This window comes from Bufo gargarizans, unplaced genomic scaffold, assembly GCF_014858855.1.
Source record: "Bufo gargarizans isolate SCDJY-AF-19 unplaced genomic scaffold, ASM1485885v1 fragScaff_scaffold_281_pilon, whole genome shotgun sequence".
NCBI lineage: Eukaryota > Metazoa > Chordata > Amphibia > Anura > Bufonidae > Bufo > Bufo gargarizans.
The window spans coordinates 351,461-368,831 of NW_025334079.1; the positions used below are offsets into that span (position 1 = coordinate 351,461).

Consider the following 17,371-nt stretch of genomic DNA (forward strand, 5'->3'; position numbering starts at 1 on the left):
TACCCTATTTCTGTATAGGACCAATATGCAGGAGGAATCTTCCCTATTGGGGCTCAAGTAACGGGAAGAGAGTCAGCCTGCATGTATCAAAATATATCTTGCAGTGCTAATGCTCGACACGTTTCCCTCCCGACTTATGTTGGTGATTCATAAGTCGGAAGTGTGCCCGCTGTGGCCCCCGTTACCTTCTCCTGCGCTGTATGCTAATTACTACTATGGGAACACCAGGGAGGAGACATCAGCTTCTCTCCCTGGACGTTCCTTCTCCCTGGCTTTAGCACTGGCCAATCACTGCACAGAGCGCCACAGCCAGGGAGAAAAAAACCTCACCTTCTCCCTGGCTGTGACGCTTTGTGCTGCGATTGGACAGCCCTATAGCCAGGGAGAAGGAACGCCCACAGAGAAAAGCTGATGTCTCCTCCCTGGTGTTCATATTAGTAATTAGCATACAGCGCAGGAGAAGGTAACGGGGGCCACAGCGGGCGAATGGAGTGGAGCCTAGGAATAATAGTAAGTGCAGGGAGATCCCTGGGCGTTGCTCTACGTGTCCTGCTACTTAGTGAAGTCCGGACCCATGAAAGGTACACTTACAGATACAGAAGGCGGGTGCGGCACCTGAGGGGTTAACTGCCGCTGATTGCAGCTCCCTGTCAGAGGTCGGGTGCCGGCTATGTGATTCTGCCAAACCCACCTCCTGTATCTGTATTAAAGATTAATTATCATTGGTGGAGCAATGCACCCCCCCAGATTTAAAACAATACTACAACCCCCCAGTATTAAAATCATTAGTGGCAGTGGCCACAGGGTCCCCCTCCTCTCCTCCTCTTTGGTGGCAGTGGCGGCTTCTGATCAGAGCCCCAGCAGTGTAATCCTGGGTGTCACCGCCAGACATCTGAGAAGCTCTGACACACGTTCTTCAGAACCTCCTGCCTGAGGTTCTTTTTGTTTTGCTTTGGTTTTCTCATCTCGTTTCCCTCTCTCAGCTGTCATCTAGTTGCACTGATTGCATCCCATTAAATCCCCTCCCATACTGCATCACTTTGCGGTTTATACAACTTCCTGGAGTGTGCTGATGCTAGAAGCTGTTACTGCTGCATCCACAAGATAAGTCTGTTTTCTTTATTTCTGTTTGCCTGTGGGCTTGATCCTAGGTGAGCCTGACTCCCTCCGTATTTAGTGTAGGGAGCCGTTGGTCGTGTCCCCTCACTATTATAGGGTGTTCAGGTGCATACAGTCGAGGAACGAGGATATGCAGTAAGGGAGAGAGCTAGGGCTCTTACAGGGCTTACCCTATTGTTCCTTAGTTTTGGATCAAGTCAGTCGGATCTTCATTTGTGTCTTCTAGTTTTCTGTAACACCATCCGTGAAACTGGGGCTCCGATCGGTTACCATGGCAGCCAGGATGCTACTGAAGCCCTGGCTGCCATGGTAATCTCCCTGCTGCTGTGTGTACTATACACAGGGCAGCAGGGAGAGTGTGAAGTCCTTTTCACCCTAATAGAGCTTTATCAGGGTGAATAGGACAAGGGATGAAAATATCCCAGGTTCTAGCCCCTAAGGGGGAAATAGTTATTTAAAAAAAAAGTTTTAAAAAAATCCCCAAAATATTAAGTATAAATCACCCACTTTCCCAATTTTACATATAAAATATATAAGAAATAAATAAATAAACATATTTTATTTTATAAGTCCAAACTATTAAAATATTTAAAAAATGTCCTATGACGTGAGCACCGTAACAGAAAAAATAAAATAAGCCCGCCCACCCATAAGCCCCTTCCCAGAACCCCCTCCCGTTCCCTGGGAAAATTGTCTTGCATGAAACTGGTCCTTGGTGCAAAATAGGTTGGGGACCACTGCCTTAGAGGACAACTTAAGCCGAAGGCGGCTTTATTTTAAGTAAGGGGGAATGTAACACCCCCAAGTGGTGTTGCCACTCCTACACCCTGCTAATGTCCTTAATGGTCTAACATAAAGTCATCTATGCATTATGTTCCAGGTTCTCTCCATAATGTGTGTTCTCTCTATGTAATGTTTGCAACTGTTTACAACATGTAATATGCCTGGTTCACCAGCAGGTGGCAGCAAACCCGGCAGAGCTGTAATAGAATGGAGCTAACCATTCCATTCTAACCCCCCTCAGTAGGACTAGCCCACTTCCCTACATCCTGCAGGAAGGTTGGCGACCAGTTAGAGTTAGTCTTGGCTTTCCTAGACAGCGGAATGGTGTACAGGGGCACGCATCTGCCAGACATGCCTACGCCAGCCAGAGCACCCTAAGCTCAGCTTGCCATGGAGGCCAAAGCTTGAAGCCTCAGGAGCCAAGAGACAAGTTCCCTGGCATAACCTAGAGTCAGACTACAAAGGGAAGTGCAGCATACAGAATAAGCTGAGTTATACAGCCAGCCTGTTAGTACAGCAGAGTCAGAGAGAAACAGATGTAGTAGAGTGGAGTTTGCCTGCCAGTTTCATGCTAAAGCCTGCTGGAACCAAGACTAATACTGTAAACCGTTCTGGAAAAAGTTTATGCGAAGTAAAGCTGCCACACTTCATCTCAAGTTCTGGACTCAAGTTATTCTGTTATCCCTCAATTATTCCCCCTATTTATTGTGTCGGAGCCAAAGCCTAGGGTCCAGCAGTATCCAGGTAGGAGCCCCGTGACACACATAAGAGACATTTTAGGCTGCAACATACGACTCAACCTTTTTCTATACCTGGGATGTTTTACATATAGCGGACCCTAGGGGGAGGTGCCCGTTGCAAATCGTTCTGCTAGGGCAACTCCCTGCCTGCTGCATCACTGACTGGCTCATCCAGACTGTCTGTCAGCACAGGAACCACCAATCAGGGCAAGTCACCCCCCTTTCCCCACTTCCTCTCAGGGTCATGTGAGAAAGCTTCTCCTTCCTCAGTAGTGCTTTTTACCAGCTATACTAAATGTATCGTAGACGAACCTGCCTTCTGAAAAATAGCAAGAACTGGTTCGCTCATTTTTACTGTAGGTATTTCGTTTTACAGCTTGTAGAGCTCTGGAGAAAGCTGAGGGCTGATGGGACGGACATCAAGGATACAAAGAAAACAATTAGCAAAACGTATTTATACAACAGCTCTTCCTTGAGCCTTGTATGGACGGATTCCTGCACCAGTGATGATGGGGTCAGTAGTACCTGCAGCTGCGTAAGAGTGATAATGCAGAATTCCAGAACTTTCTCCATAGTTACCTTTACTCTGAACTCTTATCTGCTCAGTGTGTACAGGACTGCAACCTATAAACTCCAGTACACATGGGCAAGTGCCAGGGTGAGTGGACCATAGATATAACGGGTGCAGCTTTGTTGCCCAGCGATTAATGCCAATACAGATCAGTAATTAAACTTTGATTAGTTAAACAGTAACTAGTAATGTATTATTAGAGAGCTCAGATCTCCTCCTGCAACCAAGGACTCTGACCTGGAAGAACAGCGTCCGCTGGAGACCGCAGCACACAGGACATGGCGATTCTGCCGCACATTCTGCTCCTCAGCCCCTTCATTCTAACAGTGATCGCAACAGGTGAGAACCAGGGTGCAAGATACTAGAGGGCAGTGTGCAAGGGAGCAATACACAACCCAAGTAATAGTGCCCCACAGCAACCGGTGAGAACCAGGGTGCCAGATACTAGAGGGCAGTGTGCAAGGGAGCAATACACAACCCAAGTAATAGTGCCCCACAGCAACCAGTGAGAACCAGGGTGCCAGATACTAGAGGGCAGTGTGCAAGGGAGCAATACACAACCCAAGTAATAGTGCCCCACAGCAACCGGTGAGAACCAGGGTGCCAGATACTAGAGGGCAGTGTGCAAGGGAGCAATACACAACCCAAGTAATAGTGCCCCACAGCAAACGGTGAGAACCAGGGTGCCAGATACTAGAGGGCAGTGTGCAAGGGAGCAATACACAACCCAAGTAATAGTGCCCCACAGCAACCAGTGAGAACCAGGGTGCCAGATACTAGAGGGCAGTGTGCAAGGGAGCAATACACAACCCAAGTAATTGTGCCCCACAGCAACAGGTGAGAACCAGGGTGCCAGATACTAGAGGGCAGTGTGCAAGGGAGCAATACACAACCCAAGTAATAGTGCCCCACAGCAACCGGTGAGAACCAGGGTGCCAGATACTAGAGGGCAGTGTGCAAGGGAGCAATACACAACCCAAGTAATAGTGCCCCACAGCAACCGGTGAGAACCAGGGTGCCAGATACTAGAGGGCAGTGTGCAAGGGAGCAATACACAACCCAAGTAATAGTGCCCCACAGCAACCGGTGAGAACCAGGGTGCCAGATACTAGAGGGCAGTGTGCAAGGGAGCAATACACAACCCAAGTAATAGTGCCCCACAGCAACCGGTGAGAACCAGGGTGCCAGATACTAGAGGGCAGTGTGCAAGGGAGCAATACACAACCCAAGTAATAGTGCCCCACAGCAAACGGTGAGAACCAGGGTGCCAGATACTAGAGGGCAGTGTGCAAGGGAGCAATACACAACCCAAGTAATAGTGCCCCACAGCAACAGGTGAGAACCAGGGTGCCAGATACTAGAGGGCAGTGTGCAAGGGAGCAATACACAACCCAAGTAATAGTGCCCCACAGCAAACTGTGAGAACCAGGGTGCAAGATACTAGAGGTCAGTGTGCAAGGGAGCAATACAGAACCCAAGTAATAGTGCCCCACAGCAACCAGTGAGAACCAGGGTGCCAGATACTAGAGGGCAGTGTGCAAGGGAGCAATACACAACCCAAGTAATAGTGCCCCACAGCAACCAGTGAGAACCAGGGTGCAAGATACTAGAGGTCAGTGTGCAAGGGAGCAATACACAACCCAAGTAATAGTGCCCCACAGCAACCAGTGAGAACCAGGGTGCCAGATACTAGAGGGCAGTGTGCAAGGGAACAATACAGAACCCAAGTAATAGTGCCCCACAGCAACAGGTGAGAACCAGGGTGCCAGATACTAGAGGGCAGTGTGCAAGGGAGCAATACAGAACCCAAGTAATAGTGCCCCACAGCAACAGGTGAGAACCAGGGTGCCAGATACTAGAGGGCAGTGTGCAAGGGAGCAATACACAACCCAAGTAATAGTGCCCCACAGCAACTGGTGAGAACCAGGGTGCCAGATACTAGAGGGCAGTGTGCAAGGGAGCAATACACAACCCAAGTAATAGTGCCCCACAGCAACCGGTGAGAACCAGGGTGCCAGATACTAGAGGTCAGTGTGCAAGGGAGCAATACACAACCCAAGTAATAGTGCCCCACAGCAACAGGTGAGAACCAGGGTGCAAGATACTAGAGGGCAGTGTGCAAGGGAGCAATACACAATCCAAGTAATAGTGCCCCACAGCAACCGGTGAGAACCAGGGTGCAAGATACTAGAGGGCAGTGTGCAAGGGAGCAATACACAACCCAAGTAATAGTGCCCCACAGCAAACGGTGAGAACCAGGGTGCCAGATACTAGAGGGCAGTGTGCAAGGGAGCAATACACAACCCAAGTAATAGTGCCCCACAGCAACCAGTGAGAACCAGGGTGCCAGATACTAGAGGTCAGTGTGCAAGGGAGCAATACACAACCCAAGTAATAGTGCCCCACAGCAACCAGTGAGAACCAGGGTGCAAGATACTAGAGGTCAGTGTGCAAGGGAGCAATACACAACCCAAGTAATAGTGCCCCACAGCAACCAGTGAGAACCAGGGTGCCAGATACTAGAGGGCAGTGTGCAAGGGAACAATACAGAACCCAAGTAATAGTGCCCCACAGCAACAGGTGAGAACCAGGGTGCCAGATACTAGAGGGCAGTGTGCAAGGGAGCAATACAGAACCCAAGTAATAGTGCCCCACAGCAACAGGTGAGAACCAGGGTGCCAGATACTAGAGGGCAGTGTGCAAGGGAGCAATACACAACCCAAGTAATAGTGCCCCACAGCAAACCGTGAGAACCAGGGTGCCAGATACTAGAGGGCAGTGTGCAAGGGAGCAATACACAACCCAAGTAATAGTGCCCCACAGCAACAGGTGAGAACCAGGGTGCCAGATACTAGAGGGCAGTGTGCAACGGAGCAATACACAACCCAAGTAATAGTGCCCCACAGCAACCAGTGAGAACCAGGGTGCCAGATACTAGAGGGCAGTGTGCAAGGGAGCAATACACAACCCAAGTAATAGTGCCCCACAGCAAACTGTGAGAACCAGGGTGCAAGATACTAGAGGTCAGTGTGCAAGGGAGCAATACACAACCCAAGTAATAGTGCCCCACAGCAAACGGTGAGAACCAGGGTGCCAGATACTAGAGGTCAGTGTGCAAGGGAGCAATACACAACCCAAGTAATAGTGCCCCACAGCAAACGGTGAGAACCAGGGTGCCAGATACTAGAGGTCAGTGTGCAAGGGAGCAATACACAACCCAAGTAATAGTGCCCCACAGCAAACGGTGAGAACCAGGGTGCCAGATACTAGAGGTCAGTGTGCAATGGAGCAATACACAACCCAAGTAATAGTGCCCCACAGAAACCGGTGAGAACCAGGGTGCCAGATACTAGAGGTCAGTGTGCAAGGGAGCAATACAGAACCCCAGTAATAGTGCCCCACAGCAAACGGTGAGAACCAGGGTGCCAGATACTAGAGGTCAGTGTGCAAGGGAGCAATACACAACCCAAGTAATAGTGCCCCACAGCAAACGGTGAGAACCAGGGTGCCAGATACTAGAGGTCAGTGTGCAAGGGAGCAATACAGAACCCAAGTAATAGTGCCCCACAGCAAACGGTGAGAACCAGGGTGCCAGATACTAGAGGTCAGTGTGCAAGGGAGCAATACACAACCCAAGTAATAGTGCCCCACAGCAAACGGTGAGAACCAGGGTGCCAGATACTAGAGGTCAGTGTGCAAGGGAGCAATACAGAACCCAAGTAATAGTGCCCCACAGCAAACGGTGAGAACCAGGGTGCCAGATACTAAAGGTCAGTGTGCAATGGAGCAATACAGAACCCAAGTAATAGTGCCCCACAGCAAACGGTGAGAACCAGGGTGCCAGATACTAGAGGTCAGTGTGCAAGGGAGCAATACACAACCCAAGTAATAGTGCCCCACAGCAACCGGTGAGAACCAGGGTGCCAGATACTAGAGGTCAGTGTGCAAGGGAGCAATACAGAACCCCAGTAATAGTGCCTCACAGCAAACGGTGAGAACCAGGGTGCCAGATACTAGAGGTCAGTGTGCAAGGGAGCAATACACAACCCAAGTAATAGTGCCCCACAGCAAACGGTGAGAACCAGGGTGCCAGATACTAGAGGTCAGTGTGCAAGGGAGCAATACACAACCCAAGTAATAGTGCCCCACAGCAAACGGTGAGAACCAGGGTGCCAGATACTAGAGGGCAGTGTGCAAGGGAGCAATACACAACCCAAGTAATAGTGCCCCACAGCAACCAGTGAGAACCAGGGTGCCAGATACTAGAGGGCAGTGTGCAAGGGAGCAATACACAACCCAAGTAATAGTGCCCCACAGCAAACTGTGAGAACCAGGGTGCAAGATACTAGAGGTCAGTGTGCAAGGGAGCAATACACAACCCAAGTAATAGTGCCTCACAGCAAACGGTGAGAACCAGGGTGCCAGATACTAGAGGTCAGTGTGCAAGGGAGCAATACACAACCCAAGTAATAGTGCCCCACAGCAAACGGTGAGAACCAGGGTGCCAGATACTAGAGGTCAGTGTGCAAGGGAGCAATACACAACCCAAGTAATAGTGCCCCACAGCAAACTGTGAGAACCAGGGTGCAAGATACTAGAGGTCAGTGTGCAAGGGAACAATACACAACCCAAGTAATAGTGCCCCACAGCAACCGGTGAGAACCAGGGTGCAAGATACTAGAGGTCAGTGTGCAAGGGAGCAATACACAACCCAAGTAATAGTGCCCCACAGCAAACGGTGAGAACCAGGGTGCCAGATACTAGAGGGCAGTGTGCAAGGGAGCAATACACAACCCAAGTAATAGTGCCCCACAGCAACCGGTGAGAACCAGGGTGCCAGATACTAGAGGGCAGTGTGCAAGGGAGCAATACACAACCCAAGTAATAGTGCCCCACAGCAAACGGTGAGAACCAGGGTGCCAGATACTAGAGGGCAGTGTGCAAGGGAGCAATACACAACCCAAGTAATAGTGCCCCACAGCAACAGGTGAGAACCAGGGTGCCAGATACTAGAGGTCAGTGTGCAAGGGAGCAATACACAACCCAAGTAATAGTGCCCCACAGCAACCGGTGAGAACCAGGGTGCCAGATACTAGAGGGCAGTGTGCAAGGGAGCAATACACAACCCAAGTAATAGTGCCCCACAGCAACCGGTGAGAACCAGGGTGCCAGATACTAGAGGGCAGTGTGCAAGAGAGCAATACACAACCCAAGTAATAGTGCCCCACAGCAACCGGTGAGAACCAGGGTGCCAGATACTAGAGGTCAGTGTGCAAGGGAGCAATACAGAAACCAAGTAATAGTGCCCCACAGCAAACGGTGAGAACCAGGGTGCAAGATACTAGAGGGCAATGTGCAAGGGAACAATACACAACCCAAGTAATAGTGCCCCACAGCAACCAGTGAGAACCAGGGTGCAGGATACTAGAGGGCAGTGTGCAAGGGAGCAATACACAACCCAAGTAATAGTGCCCCACAGCAACCGGTGAGAACCAGGGTGCAGGATACTAGAGGGCAGTGTGCAAGGGAGCAATACACAACCCAAGTAATAGTGCCCCACAGCAACCGGTGAGAACCAGGGTGCCAGATACTAGAGGGCAGTGTGCAAGGGAGCAATACACAACCCAAGTAATAGTGCCCCACAGCAAACGGTGAGAACCAGGGTGCCAGATACTAGAGGGCAGTGTGCAAGGGAGCAATACACAACCCAAGTAATAGTGCCCCACAGCAAACTGTGAGAACCAGGGTGCAAGATACTAGAGGTCAGTGTGCAAGGGAGCAATACAGAACCCAAGTAATAGTGCCCCTCAGCAATCAGTGTGATCGAGGGTGCCAGATACTAGAGGGCAGTGTGCAAGGGAGCAATACACAACCCAAGTAATAGTGCCCCACAGCAACCAGTGAGAACCAGGGTGCAAGATACTAGAGGTCAGTGTGCAAGGGAGCAATACACAACCCAAGTAATAGTGCCCCACAGCAACCAGTGAGAACCAGGGTGCCAGATACTAGAGGGCAGTGTGCAAGGGAACAATACAGAACCCAAGTAATAGTGCCCCACAGCAACAGGTGAGAACCAGGGTGCCAGATACTAGAGGGCAGTGTGCAAGGGAGCAATACAGAACCCAAGTAATAGTGCCCCACAGCAAACGGTGAGAACCAGGGTGCCAGATACTAGAGGGCAGTGTGCAAGGGAGCAATACACAACCCAAGTAATAGTGCCCCACAGCAACCAGTGAGAACCAGGGTGCCAGATACTAGAGGGCAGTGTGCAAGGGAGCAATACACAACCCAAGTAATAGTGCCCCACAGCAAACTGTGAGAACCAGGGTGCAAGATACTAGAGGTCAGTGTGCAAGGGAGCAATACACAACCCAAGTAATAGTGCCCCACAGCAAACGGTGAGAACCAGGGTGCCAGATACTAGAGGTCAGTGTGCAAGGGAGCAATACACAACCCAAGTAATAGTGCCCCACAGCAAACGGTGAGAACCAGGGTGCCAGATACTAGAGGTCAGTGTGCAATGGAGCAATACACAACCCAAGTAATAGTGCCCCACAGCAACCGGTGAGAACCAGGGTGCCAGATACTAGAGGTCAGTGTGCAAGGGAGCAATACAGAACCCCAGTAATAGTGCCTCACAGCAAACGGTGAGAACCAGGGTGCCAGATACTAGAGGTCAGTGTGCAAGGGAGCAATACACAACCCAAGTAATAGTGCCCCACAGCAAACGGTGAGAACCAGGGTGCCAGATACTAGAGGTCAGTGTGCAAGGGAGCAATACACAACCCAAGTAATAGTGCCCCACAGCAAACGGTGAGAACCAGGGTGCCAGATACTAGAGGTCAGTGTGCAAGGGAGCAATACAGAACCCCAGTAATAGTGCCCCACAGCAAACGGTGAGAACCAGGGTGCCAGATACTAGACGTCAGTGTGCAAGGGAGCAATACACAACCCAAGTAATAGTGCCCCACAGCAAACGGTGAGAACCAGGGTGCCAGATACTAGAGGGCAGTGTGCAAGGGAGCAATACACAACCCAAGTAATAGTGCCCCACAGCAAACGGTGAGAACCAGGGTGCCAGATACTAGAGGGCAGTGTGCAAGGGAGCAATACACAACCCAAGTAATAGTGCCCCACAGCAACCAGTGAGAACCAGGGTGCCAGATACTAGAGGGCAGTGTGCAAGGGAGCAATACACAACCCAAGTAATAGTGCCCCACAGCAAACTGTGAGAACCAGGGTGCAAGATACTAGAGGTCAGTGTGCAAGGGAGCAATACACAACCCAAGTAATAGTGCCTCACAGCAAACGGTGAGAACCAGGGTGCCAGATACTAGAGGTCAGTGTGCAAGGGAGCAATACACAACCCAAGTAATAGTGCCCCACAGCAAACGGTGAGAACCAGGGTGCCAGATACTAGAGGTCAGTGTGCAAGGGAGCAATACACAACCCAAGTAATAGTGCCCCACAGCAAACTGTGAGAACCAGGGTGCCAGATACTAGAGGTCAGTGTGCAAGGGAGCAATACACAACCCAAGTAATAGTGCCCCACAGCAACCGGTGAGAACCAGGGTGCCAGATACTAGAGGGCAGTGTGCAAGGGAGCAATACACAACCCAAGTAATAGTGCCCCACAGCAAACGGTGAGAACCAGGGTGCCAGATACTAGAGGGCAGTGTGCAAGGGAGCAATACAGAACCCAAGTAATAGTGCCCCACAGCAAACTGTGAGAACCAGGGTGCAAGATACTAGAGGTCAGTGTGCAAGGGAGCAATACACAACCCAAGTAATAGTGCCCCACAGCAACCGGTGAGAACCAGGGTGCCAGATACTAGAGGGCAGTGTGCAAGGGAGCAATACACAACCCAAGTAATAGTGCCCCACAGCAACCGGTGAGAACAAGGGGGCAAGATACTAGAGGGCAGTGTGCAAGGGAGCAATACAGAACCCAAGTAATAGTGCCCACAGCAACCGGTGAGAACCAGGGTGCCAGATACTAGAGGGCAGTGTGCAAGGGAGCAATACAGAACCCAAGTAATAGTGCCCCACAGCAACAGGTGAGAACCAGGGTGCCAGATACTAGAGGGCAGTGTGCAAGGGAGCAATACACAACCCAAGTAATAGTGCCCCACAGCAAACTGTGAGAACCAGGGTGCAAGATACTAGAGGTCAGTGTGCAAGGGAGCAATACAGAAACCAAGTAATAGTGCCCCACAGCAACAGGTGAGAACCAGGGTGCCAGATACTAGAGGGCAGTGTGCAAGGGAGCAATACACAACCCAAGTAATAGTGCCCCACAGCAACCGGTGAGAACCAGGGTGCCAGATACTAGAGGGCAGTGTGCAAGGGAGCAATACACAACCCAAGTAATAGTGCCCCACAGCAACCGGTGAGAACAAGGGGGCAAGATACTAGAGGGCAGTGTGCAAGGGAGCAATACACAACCCAAGTAATAGTGCCCACAGCAACCGGTGAGAACCAGGGTGCCAGATACTAGAGGGCAGTGTGCAAGGGAGCAATACAGAACCCAAGTAATAGTGCCCCACAGCAACCGGTGAGAACCAGGGTGCAAGATACTAGAGGGCAGTGTGCAAGGGAGCAATACACAACCCAAGTAATAGTGCCCCACAGCAACTGGTGAGAACCAGGGTTCCAGATACTAGAGGGCAGTGTGCAAGGGAGCAATACACAACCCAAGTAATAGTGCCCCACAGCAACCGGTGAGAACCAGGGTGCCAGATACTAGAGGGCAGTGTGCAAGGGAGCAATACACAACCCAAGTAATAGTGCCCCACAGCAACTGGTGAGAACCAGGGTTCCAGATACTAGAGGGCAGTGTGCAAGGGAGCAATACACAACCCAAGTAATAGTGCCACACTGCAACCGGTGAGAACCAGAGTGCAAGGGAACAATATGCAATCCAAGTATTAGCGCTGCAGAGCAACAAGTGAGAACCAGGGTGAAGGATACTAGAGGCGAGGGTGCAATGGAGCAATAGAGAAGCAAAATAGTACTGCCGCACAGCAACATGTGAGAACCAGGGTGCAGGATACTAGAGGGCAGTGTGGCAGGCAGCAATATGCAATCCAAGTAATAGCGCTGCAGAGCAACCGGTGAGAACAAGGGTGCAGGATACTAGAGGGCAGTGTACAAGGGAGCAATAGAGAACCAAAATAATACTGCCGCACATGGAGCAATACAGAATTCAGAATTAATAGGGCAGCACAGCAAAAGGCAAATCCAGGATATGGTGTCCATTAATACAATTACATAATTTGTATTATGCTAGTCGTCATATTGAACATAGGAGGCAGTATTATAGTAGGTATATTCCTGTACATAGGAGCAGTATTATAGTAGTTATATTCTTGTACATAAGAGCAGTATTATAGTAGTTATATTCCTGTACATAGGAGACAGTATTATAGTAGTTATATTCCTGTACATAGGAGCAGTATTATAGTAGTTATATTCTTGTACATAAGAGCAGTATTATAGTAGTTATATTCCTGTACATAGGAGGCAGTAGTATAGTAGTTATATTCTTGTACATAGGAGCAGTATTATAGTAGTTATATTCCTGTACATAGGAGCAGTATTATAGTAGTTATATTCTTGTACATAGGAGCAGTATTATAGCAGTTATATTCTTGTACATAGGAGCAGTATTATAGTAGTTATATTCTTGTACATAGGAGCAGTATTATAGTAGTTATATTCTTGTACATAAGAGCAGTATTATAGTAGTTATATTCTTGTACATAGGAGCAGCATTATAGTAGTTATATTCCTGTACATAGGAGCAGTATTATAGTAGTTATATTCTTGTACATAGGAGCAGTATTATAGTAGGTATATTCCTGTACATAGGAGCAGTATTATAGTAGGTATATTCCTGTACATAGGAGCAGTATTATAGTAGTTATATTCTTGTACATAGGAGCAGTATTATAGTAGTTAGATTCCTGTACATAGGAGGCAGTATTATAGCAGTTATATTCTTGTACATAGGAGCAGTATTATAGTAGTTATATTCTTGTACATAGGAGGCAGTATTATAGTAGTTATATTCCTGTACATAGGAGCAGTATTATAGTAGTTATATTCCTGTACATAGGAGCAGTATTATAGTAGTTATATTCCTGTACATAGGAGCAGTATTATAGTAGTTATATTCTTGTACATAGGAGCAGTATTATAGTAGTTATATTCCTGTACATAGGAGCAGTATTATAGTAGTTATATTCCTGTACATAGGAGCAGTATTATAGTAGTTATATTCTTGTACATAGGAGCAGTATTATAGTAGTTATATTCTTGTACATAGGAGCAGTATTATAGTAGTTATATTCTTGTACATAGGAGCAGTATTATAGTAGTTATATTCTTGTACATAGGAGCAGTATTATAGTAGTTATATTCTTGTACATAGGAGGCAGTATTATAGTAGTTATATTCTTGTACATAGGAGGCAGTATTATAGTAGTTATAGTCTTGTACATAGGAGCAGTATTATAGTAGTTATATTCTTGTACATAGGAGGCAGTATTATAGTAGTTATATTCTTGTACATAGGAGGCAGTATTATAGTAGTTATATTCTTGTACATAGGAGGCAGTATTATAGCAGTTATATTCTTGTACATAGGAGCAGTATTATAGTAGTTATATTCTTGTACATAGGAGGCAGTATTATAGTAGTTATATTCTTTGCCAATTTTCTTTTTATTAAACATCAGCAAAATAGTACAAGAAGAAACAAATTGCTTCATCACAAGTACAGGTAATATTTGGATAATCACATCATCAAACAGTAAGCACATGAATATCAACATTTGTGTGAAATAAAGACTTATAAAAAATCATGTGACAAAAAGGATGTTAGGAACCAAACATTTGACAGGCTTCTGATATGGCCAAAAAGGTGATCCTAGGAATCACAATGACATGTAGACAAGGACAGACAGCAGACAACATGTAGACTAACATATAGGGCACATGCAAGGGGGGAAGAGGGGGGGGGGGGGGTCGCGGTGAAAGAGTTGGAAAGCTCAGATGATCAAACAAAGCCACGAAAAAGCTTCCAGGGTTGCCATACCTTTAGGAATTTCTGGCGGTTTCCCATTTCCCAGGCCGCTAACTCTTCTAGGCGGTATACCTGGTCCACCTTATCCAGCCATTCCACTTTTGACGGGGGTCTATCTGATTTCCATTTGAGCGGAACAAGTAGTCTCGCCGCCGTGAGTAGCATCGTGGGTAAATTAGATTTTGACGGGGTAAAGGTTTGATTTGGGCACCAGAGTAGCACTAATTTAGGATCCAATATCAATGGATGTTGTGGAGAGCATACCTGGTTAATAGTATTTTCAACTTGGAGCCAGAAGGGGCGTATGTTATGACAGCTCCACCAAATGTGGGACAGTGATCCCGGTTCAGTGCCGCACCTCCAACACACATCAGGTATGGAAGGGTTTAATTTGTGAAGAAATACCGGTGTTTTATACCATCTGGTCGTGAGTTTGAAGGAGTTTTCTTGCACTATTACACAGCGTGAGAAGCCATGTGAGTTAGTTAAAATGGCTGCTTTTTCAGGATCCGAAAATTTTGTTGAAAGCTCAATTTCCCATGCAGCGAGATGCGACATGGTTGGCGAGGCGGCTGAGAGAAGGAGCTTGTACATTTTAGATAAAGCTTTTGAAGCAGGGAAGGGTATCCCCACACGTTCTTCAAGCCACGTTAGTGGAGTATTATGGGGGGGGGCATCTCGAGTTTCTTAATGTCCTTACGGAAGCCCAGTATCTGCAGGAAAGACGCTTTATTCACTAGAGGTGCATTAAGTATGGACGACCAATCGAGCTCCCCGTTTTGGTTTCTAATACTATCAAGTGAGTGGTTATGGAGAAGTGACCAGATGCCTGAAGCATCAAGTATATCTCTGTGGATATGTGCTTGTAACAAAGATAGAGGGAGACGAGTGTGCGGGAATCTCAGCTCTTTGGCCGTGAACAGCTTAGACCATTCCGCTAGTACCGCTTTCCACATATACGATACATTAGTGGAATTATGCAGACAGGGGCGAACCCCCCATAGGGCGAGTTTTTCTCTGTAAGTAAAGGTGGCGGCTTCCAGATGGGCGCACATTGACGCCGGCTCCCCAGCTAGTATGTCCAATCCCCTGATCACTTGGGTGGCCTTGTAATAAAGGCGAATATCTGGCATTCCAAACCCCCCAAACCTCCTTTCCCTTGTTAGGGTTGAGTAGGCTACTCTAGCTTTTTTACTCTTCCAAATAAAGGAGGAGAAGATTCTTTTGATCTCATTGAAGTAGGAATTTGGCAGCCAGATAGGTAACGTTTGTATGAGATAAATTAATTTGGGGACAATGTAGGCCTTTAAGTAGTTTTTTCTGCCCATCCATGAGACAAATGGGAGCTTCACTGTCTGTAGGTGCTGACGTATGTCTTTTAGGAGCGGGGCGTAGTTTAAGCTGAATAAATCATTTGGATTGGCCGAGATATGAACGCCGAGATACTGTATGGAGTGCGGGGCCCATGTGAATGGGTTGGTGCGTTGGAGTTCTAGGACCATATTTCGGGGGCACATTATGTTAAGCGCTTGTGATTTACTGTAATTTATCTTGAAATTGGATAAAGAACCAAATTCTTCAAAAATTCTCACTAGTTCTGGGAAGGAAGTTGTGGGATTGGATGTTAGAACAAGCAGATCGTCCGCAAAGGCCGCTGCGACATGAGTGTGTTTATTCACGTTGAGTCCAGAAATCTCAGGATTTTGACGAATCTTGCATAATAGGGTCTCCATTACAATTATAAATAGCACCGGAGACAGGGGGCACCCTTGTCTGGTTCCGTTGGCGATGGAGAAGGGGGGGGAAAGAGAGCCATTAACCCTGACCCTGGCCAAGGGGGCCGAATAGAGAGTCAATACTGCACTGATTAACTGGGGGGAGAAGCCAAACCTTGACATGGCGGCGGACATGAATTGCCAGCTTACCCTGTCAAAGGCCTTCTCTGCATCAGTACTTAAAAGTGCTAAAGGGCAATGCTTTGATCTGGCCCAGTCAATCAGATGCAGCAAGCGCTTGGTGTTCTCGTTACCCTGTCTACCGTGGACGAACCCTACTTGTTCCCTATTAATGATGTCTGGTAGGACCGATTGGAGTCGGGTCGCTAGTATCTTCGCCCACCATTTGATGTCTGTGTTCAGGAGGGAGATTGGTCTGTAATTTCCACATGACGTGGGGTCTTTGTTTGGTTTTGGTATTATGGTGATGTGTGCTTCCAGCGCCTGAGGAGGGAGGGTTCCCCCGGTCAAGAGGTGGTTACACAGATCTCTAAAGTGCGGTGCTAAAATATCTATAAATGTCTTGTAATAGACAATGGAATAGCCATCAGGGCCTGGACTTTTGCCCGAGGGGATCGATGCAAGAACTGCACGTAGTTCTGTATCCGTTATTGGGGCTGTCAGAGTTGACGCTTTGTCACTGGGCAGAACTGGAAGTAGCAATGACTCAAGGAATTTATCCGTCGCTGCCTTAATTTCAGCAGCCGACGTCTGGTTAGGGGAAGGGAGGTTATAAAGCTCGGCATAGAAGTCACAGAACGCTTTGGCTATCTCTGGCGTGGCTTTAAGCTGTTTACCGTCTGAAGTTTTAATGGAGGATATACGAGAGGTGTCTAGTTGCTTTTTAGCTAGAGCTGTCATTAATCTGTTCCCCTTATTACCGTGCGCATAAGCTCGGAATTTGGAGCGCATGAGGAGCTTGGCAGAAGTTAAGTTTAATAGATTCTTTAGGTTTGAGCGGGCTTCTGAAAGTTCATTTAGGACGGCTTGGGCCTGACTTCTTTTATGGGAGAGCTCTAGCTTTGAGATGCGATCAAGTAGATTAGACAACGCTAAAGTGCGCTGTTTTTTGGTGAATGCTCCCAGAGATATCAGATCACCCCTGATTTTGGCCTTATGCGCCTCCCAAACAATGGATGGGGAAGGAGCTGATGGTCCCACAGTATTAGTTGTAAAGTACTCAGAGATGGCTTTTGCGATTTTGGCTTTATGATTGGCATCAGCGAGGAGAGTCTCGTTCAGCCTCCAGACACGTTCCCTAGAGGGGGGATCTGAGATATGAAGATGCAAAAAGATCG

The 17,371-nt window shown here is 48.1% G+C and overlaps 1 protein-coding gene across 1 annotated transcript in view; it reads left to right on the top strand.

Annotated features, from left to right (window-relative positions):
• Positions 1–3,409: 3,409 nt before the first annotated feature.
• LOC122922357 (fatty acyl-CoA hydrolase precursor, medium chain-like) overlaps positions 3,410–17,371 on the top strand; it is a 76,334-nt gene continuing 62,372 nt past the window's right edge. Inside the window, exon 1 of the mRNA XM_044272943.1 lies at positions 3,410–3,552. Within this exon, the coding sequence (XP_044128878.1) occupies positions 3,492–3,552 (61 nt within the window). The 5' untranslated portion in view covers positions 3,410–3,491. The remainder of the gene's footprint in view (positions 3,553–17,371) is intronic.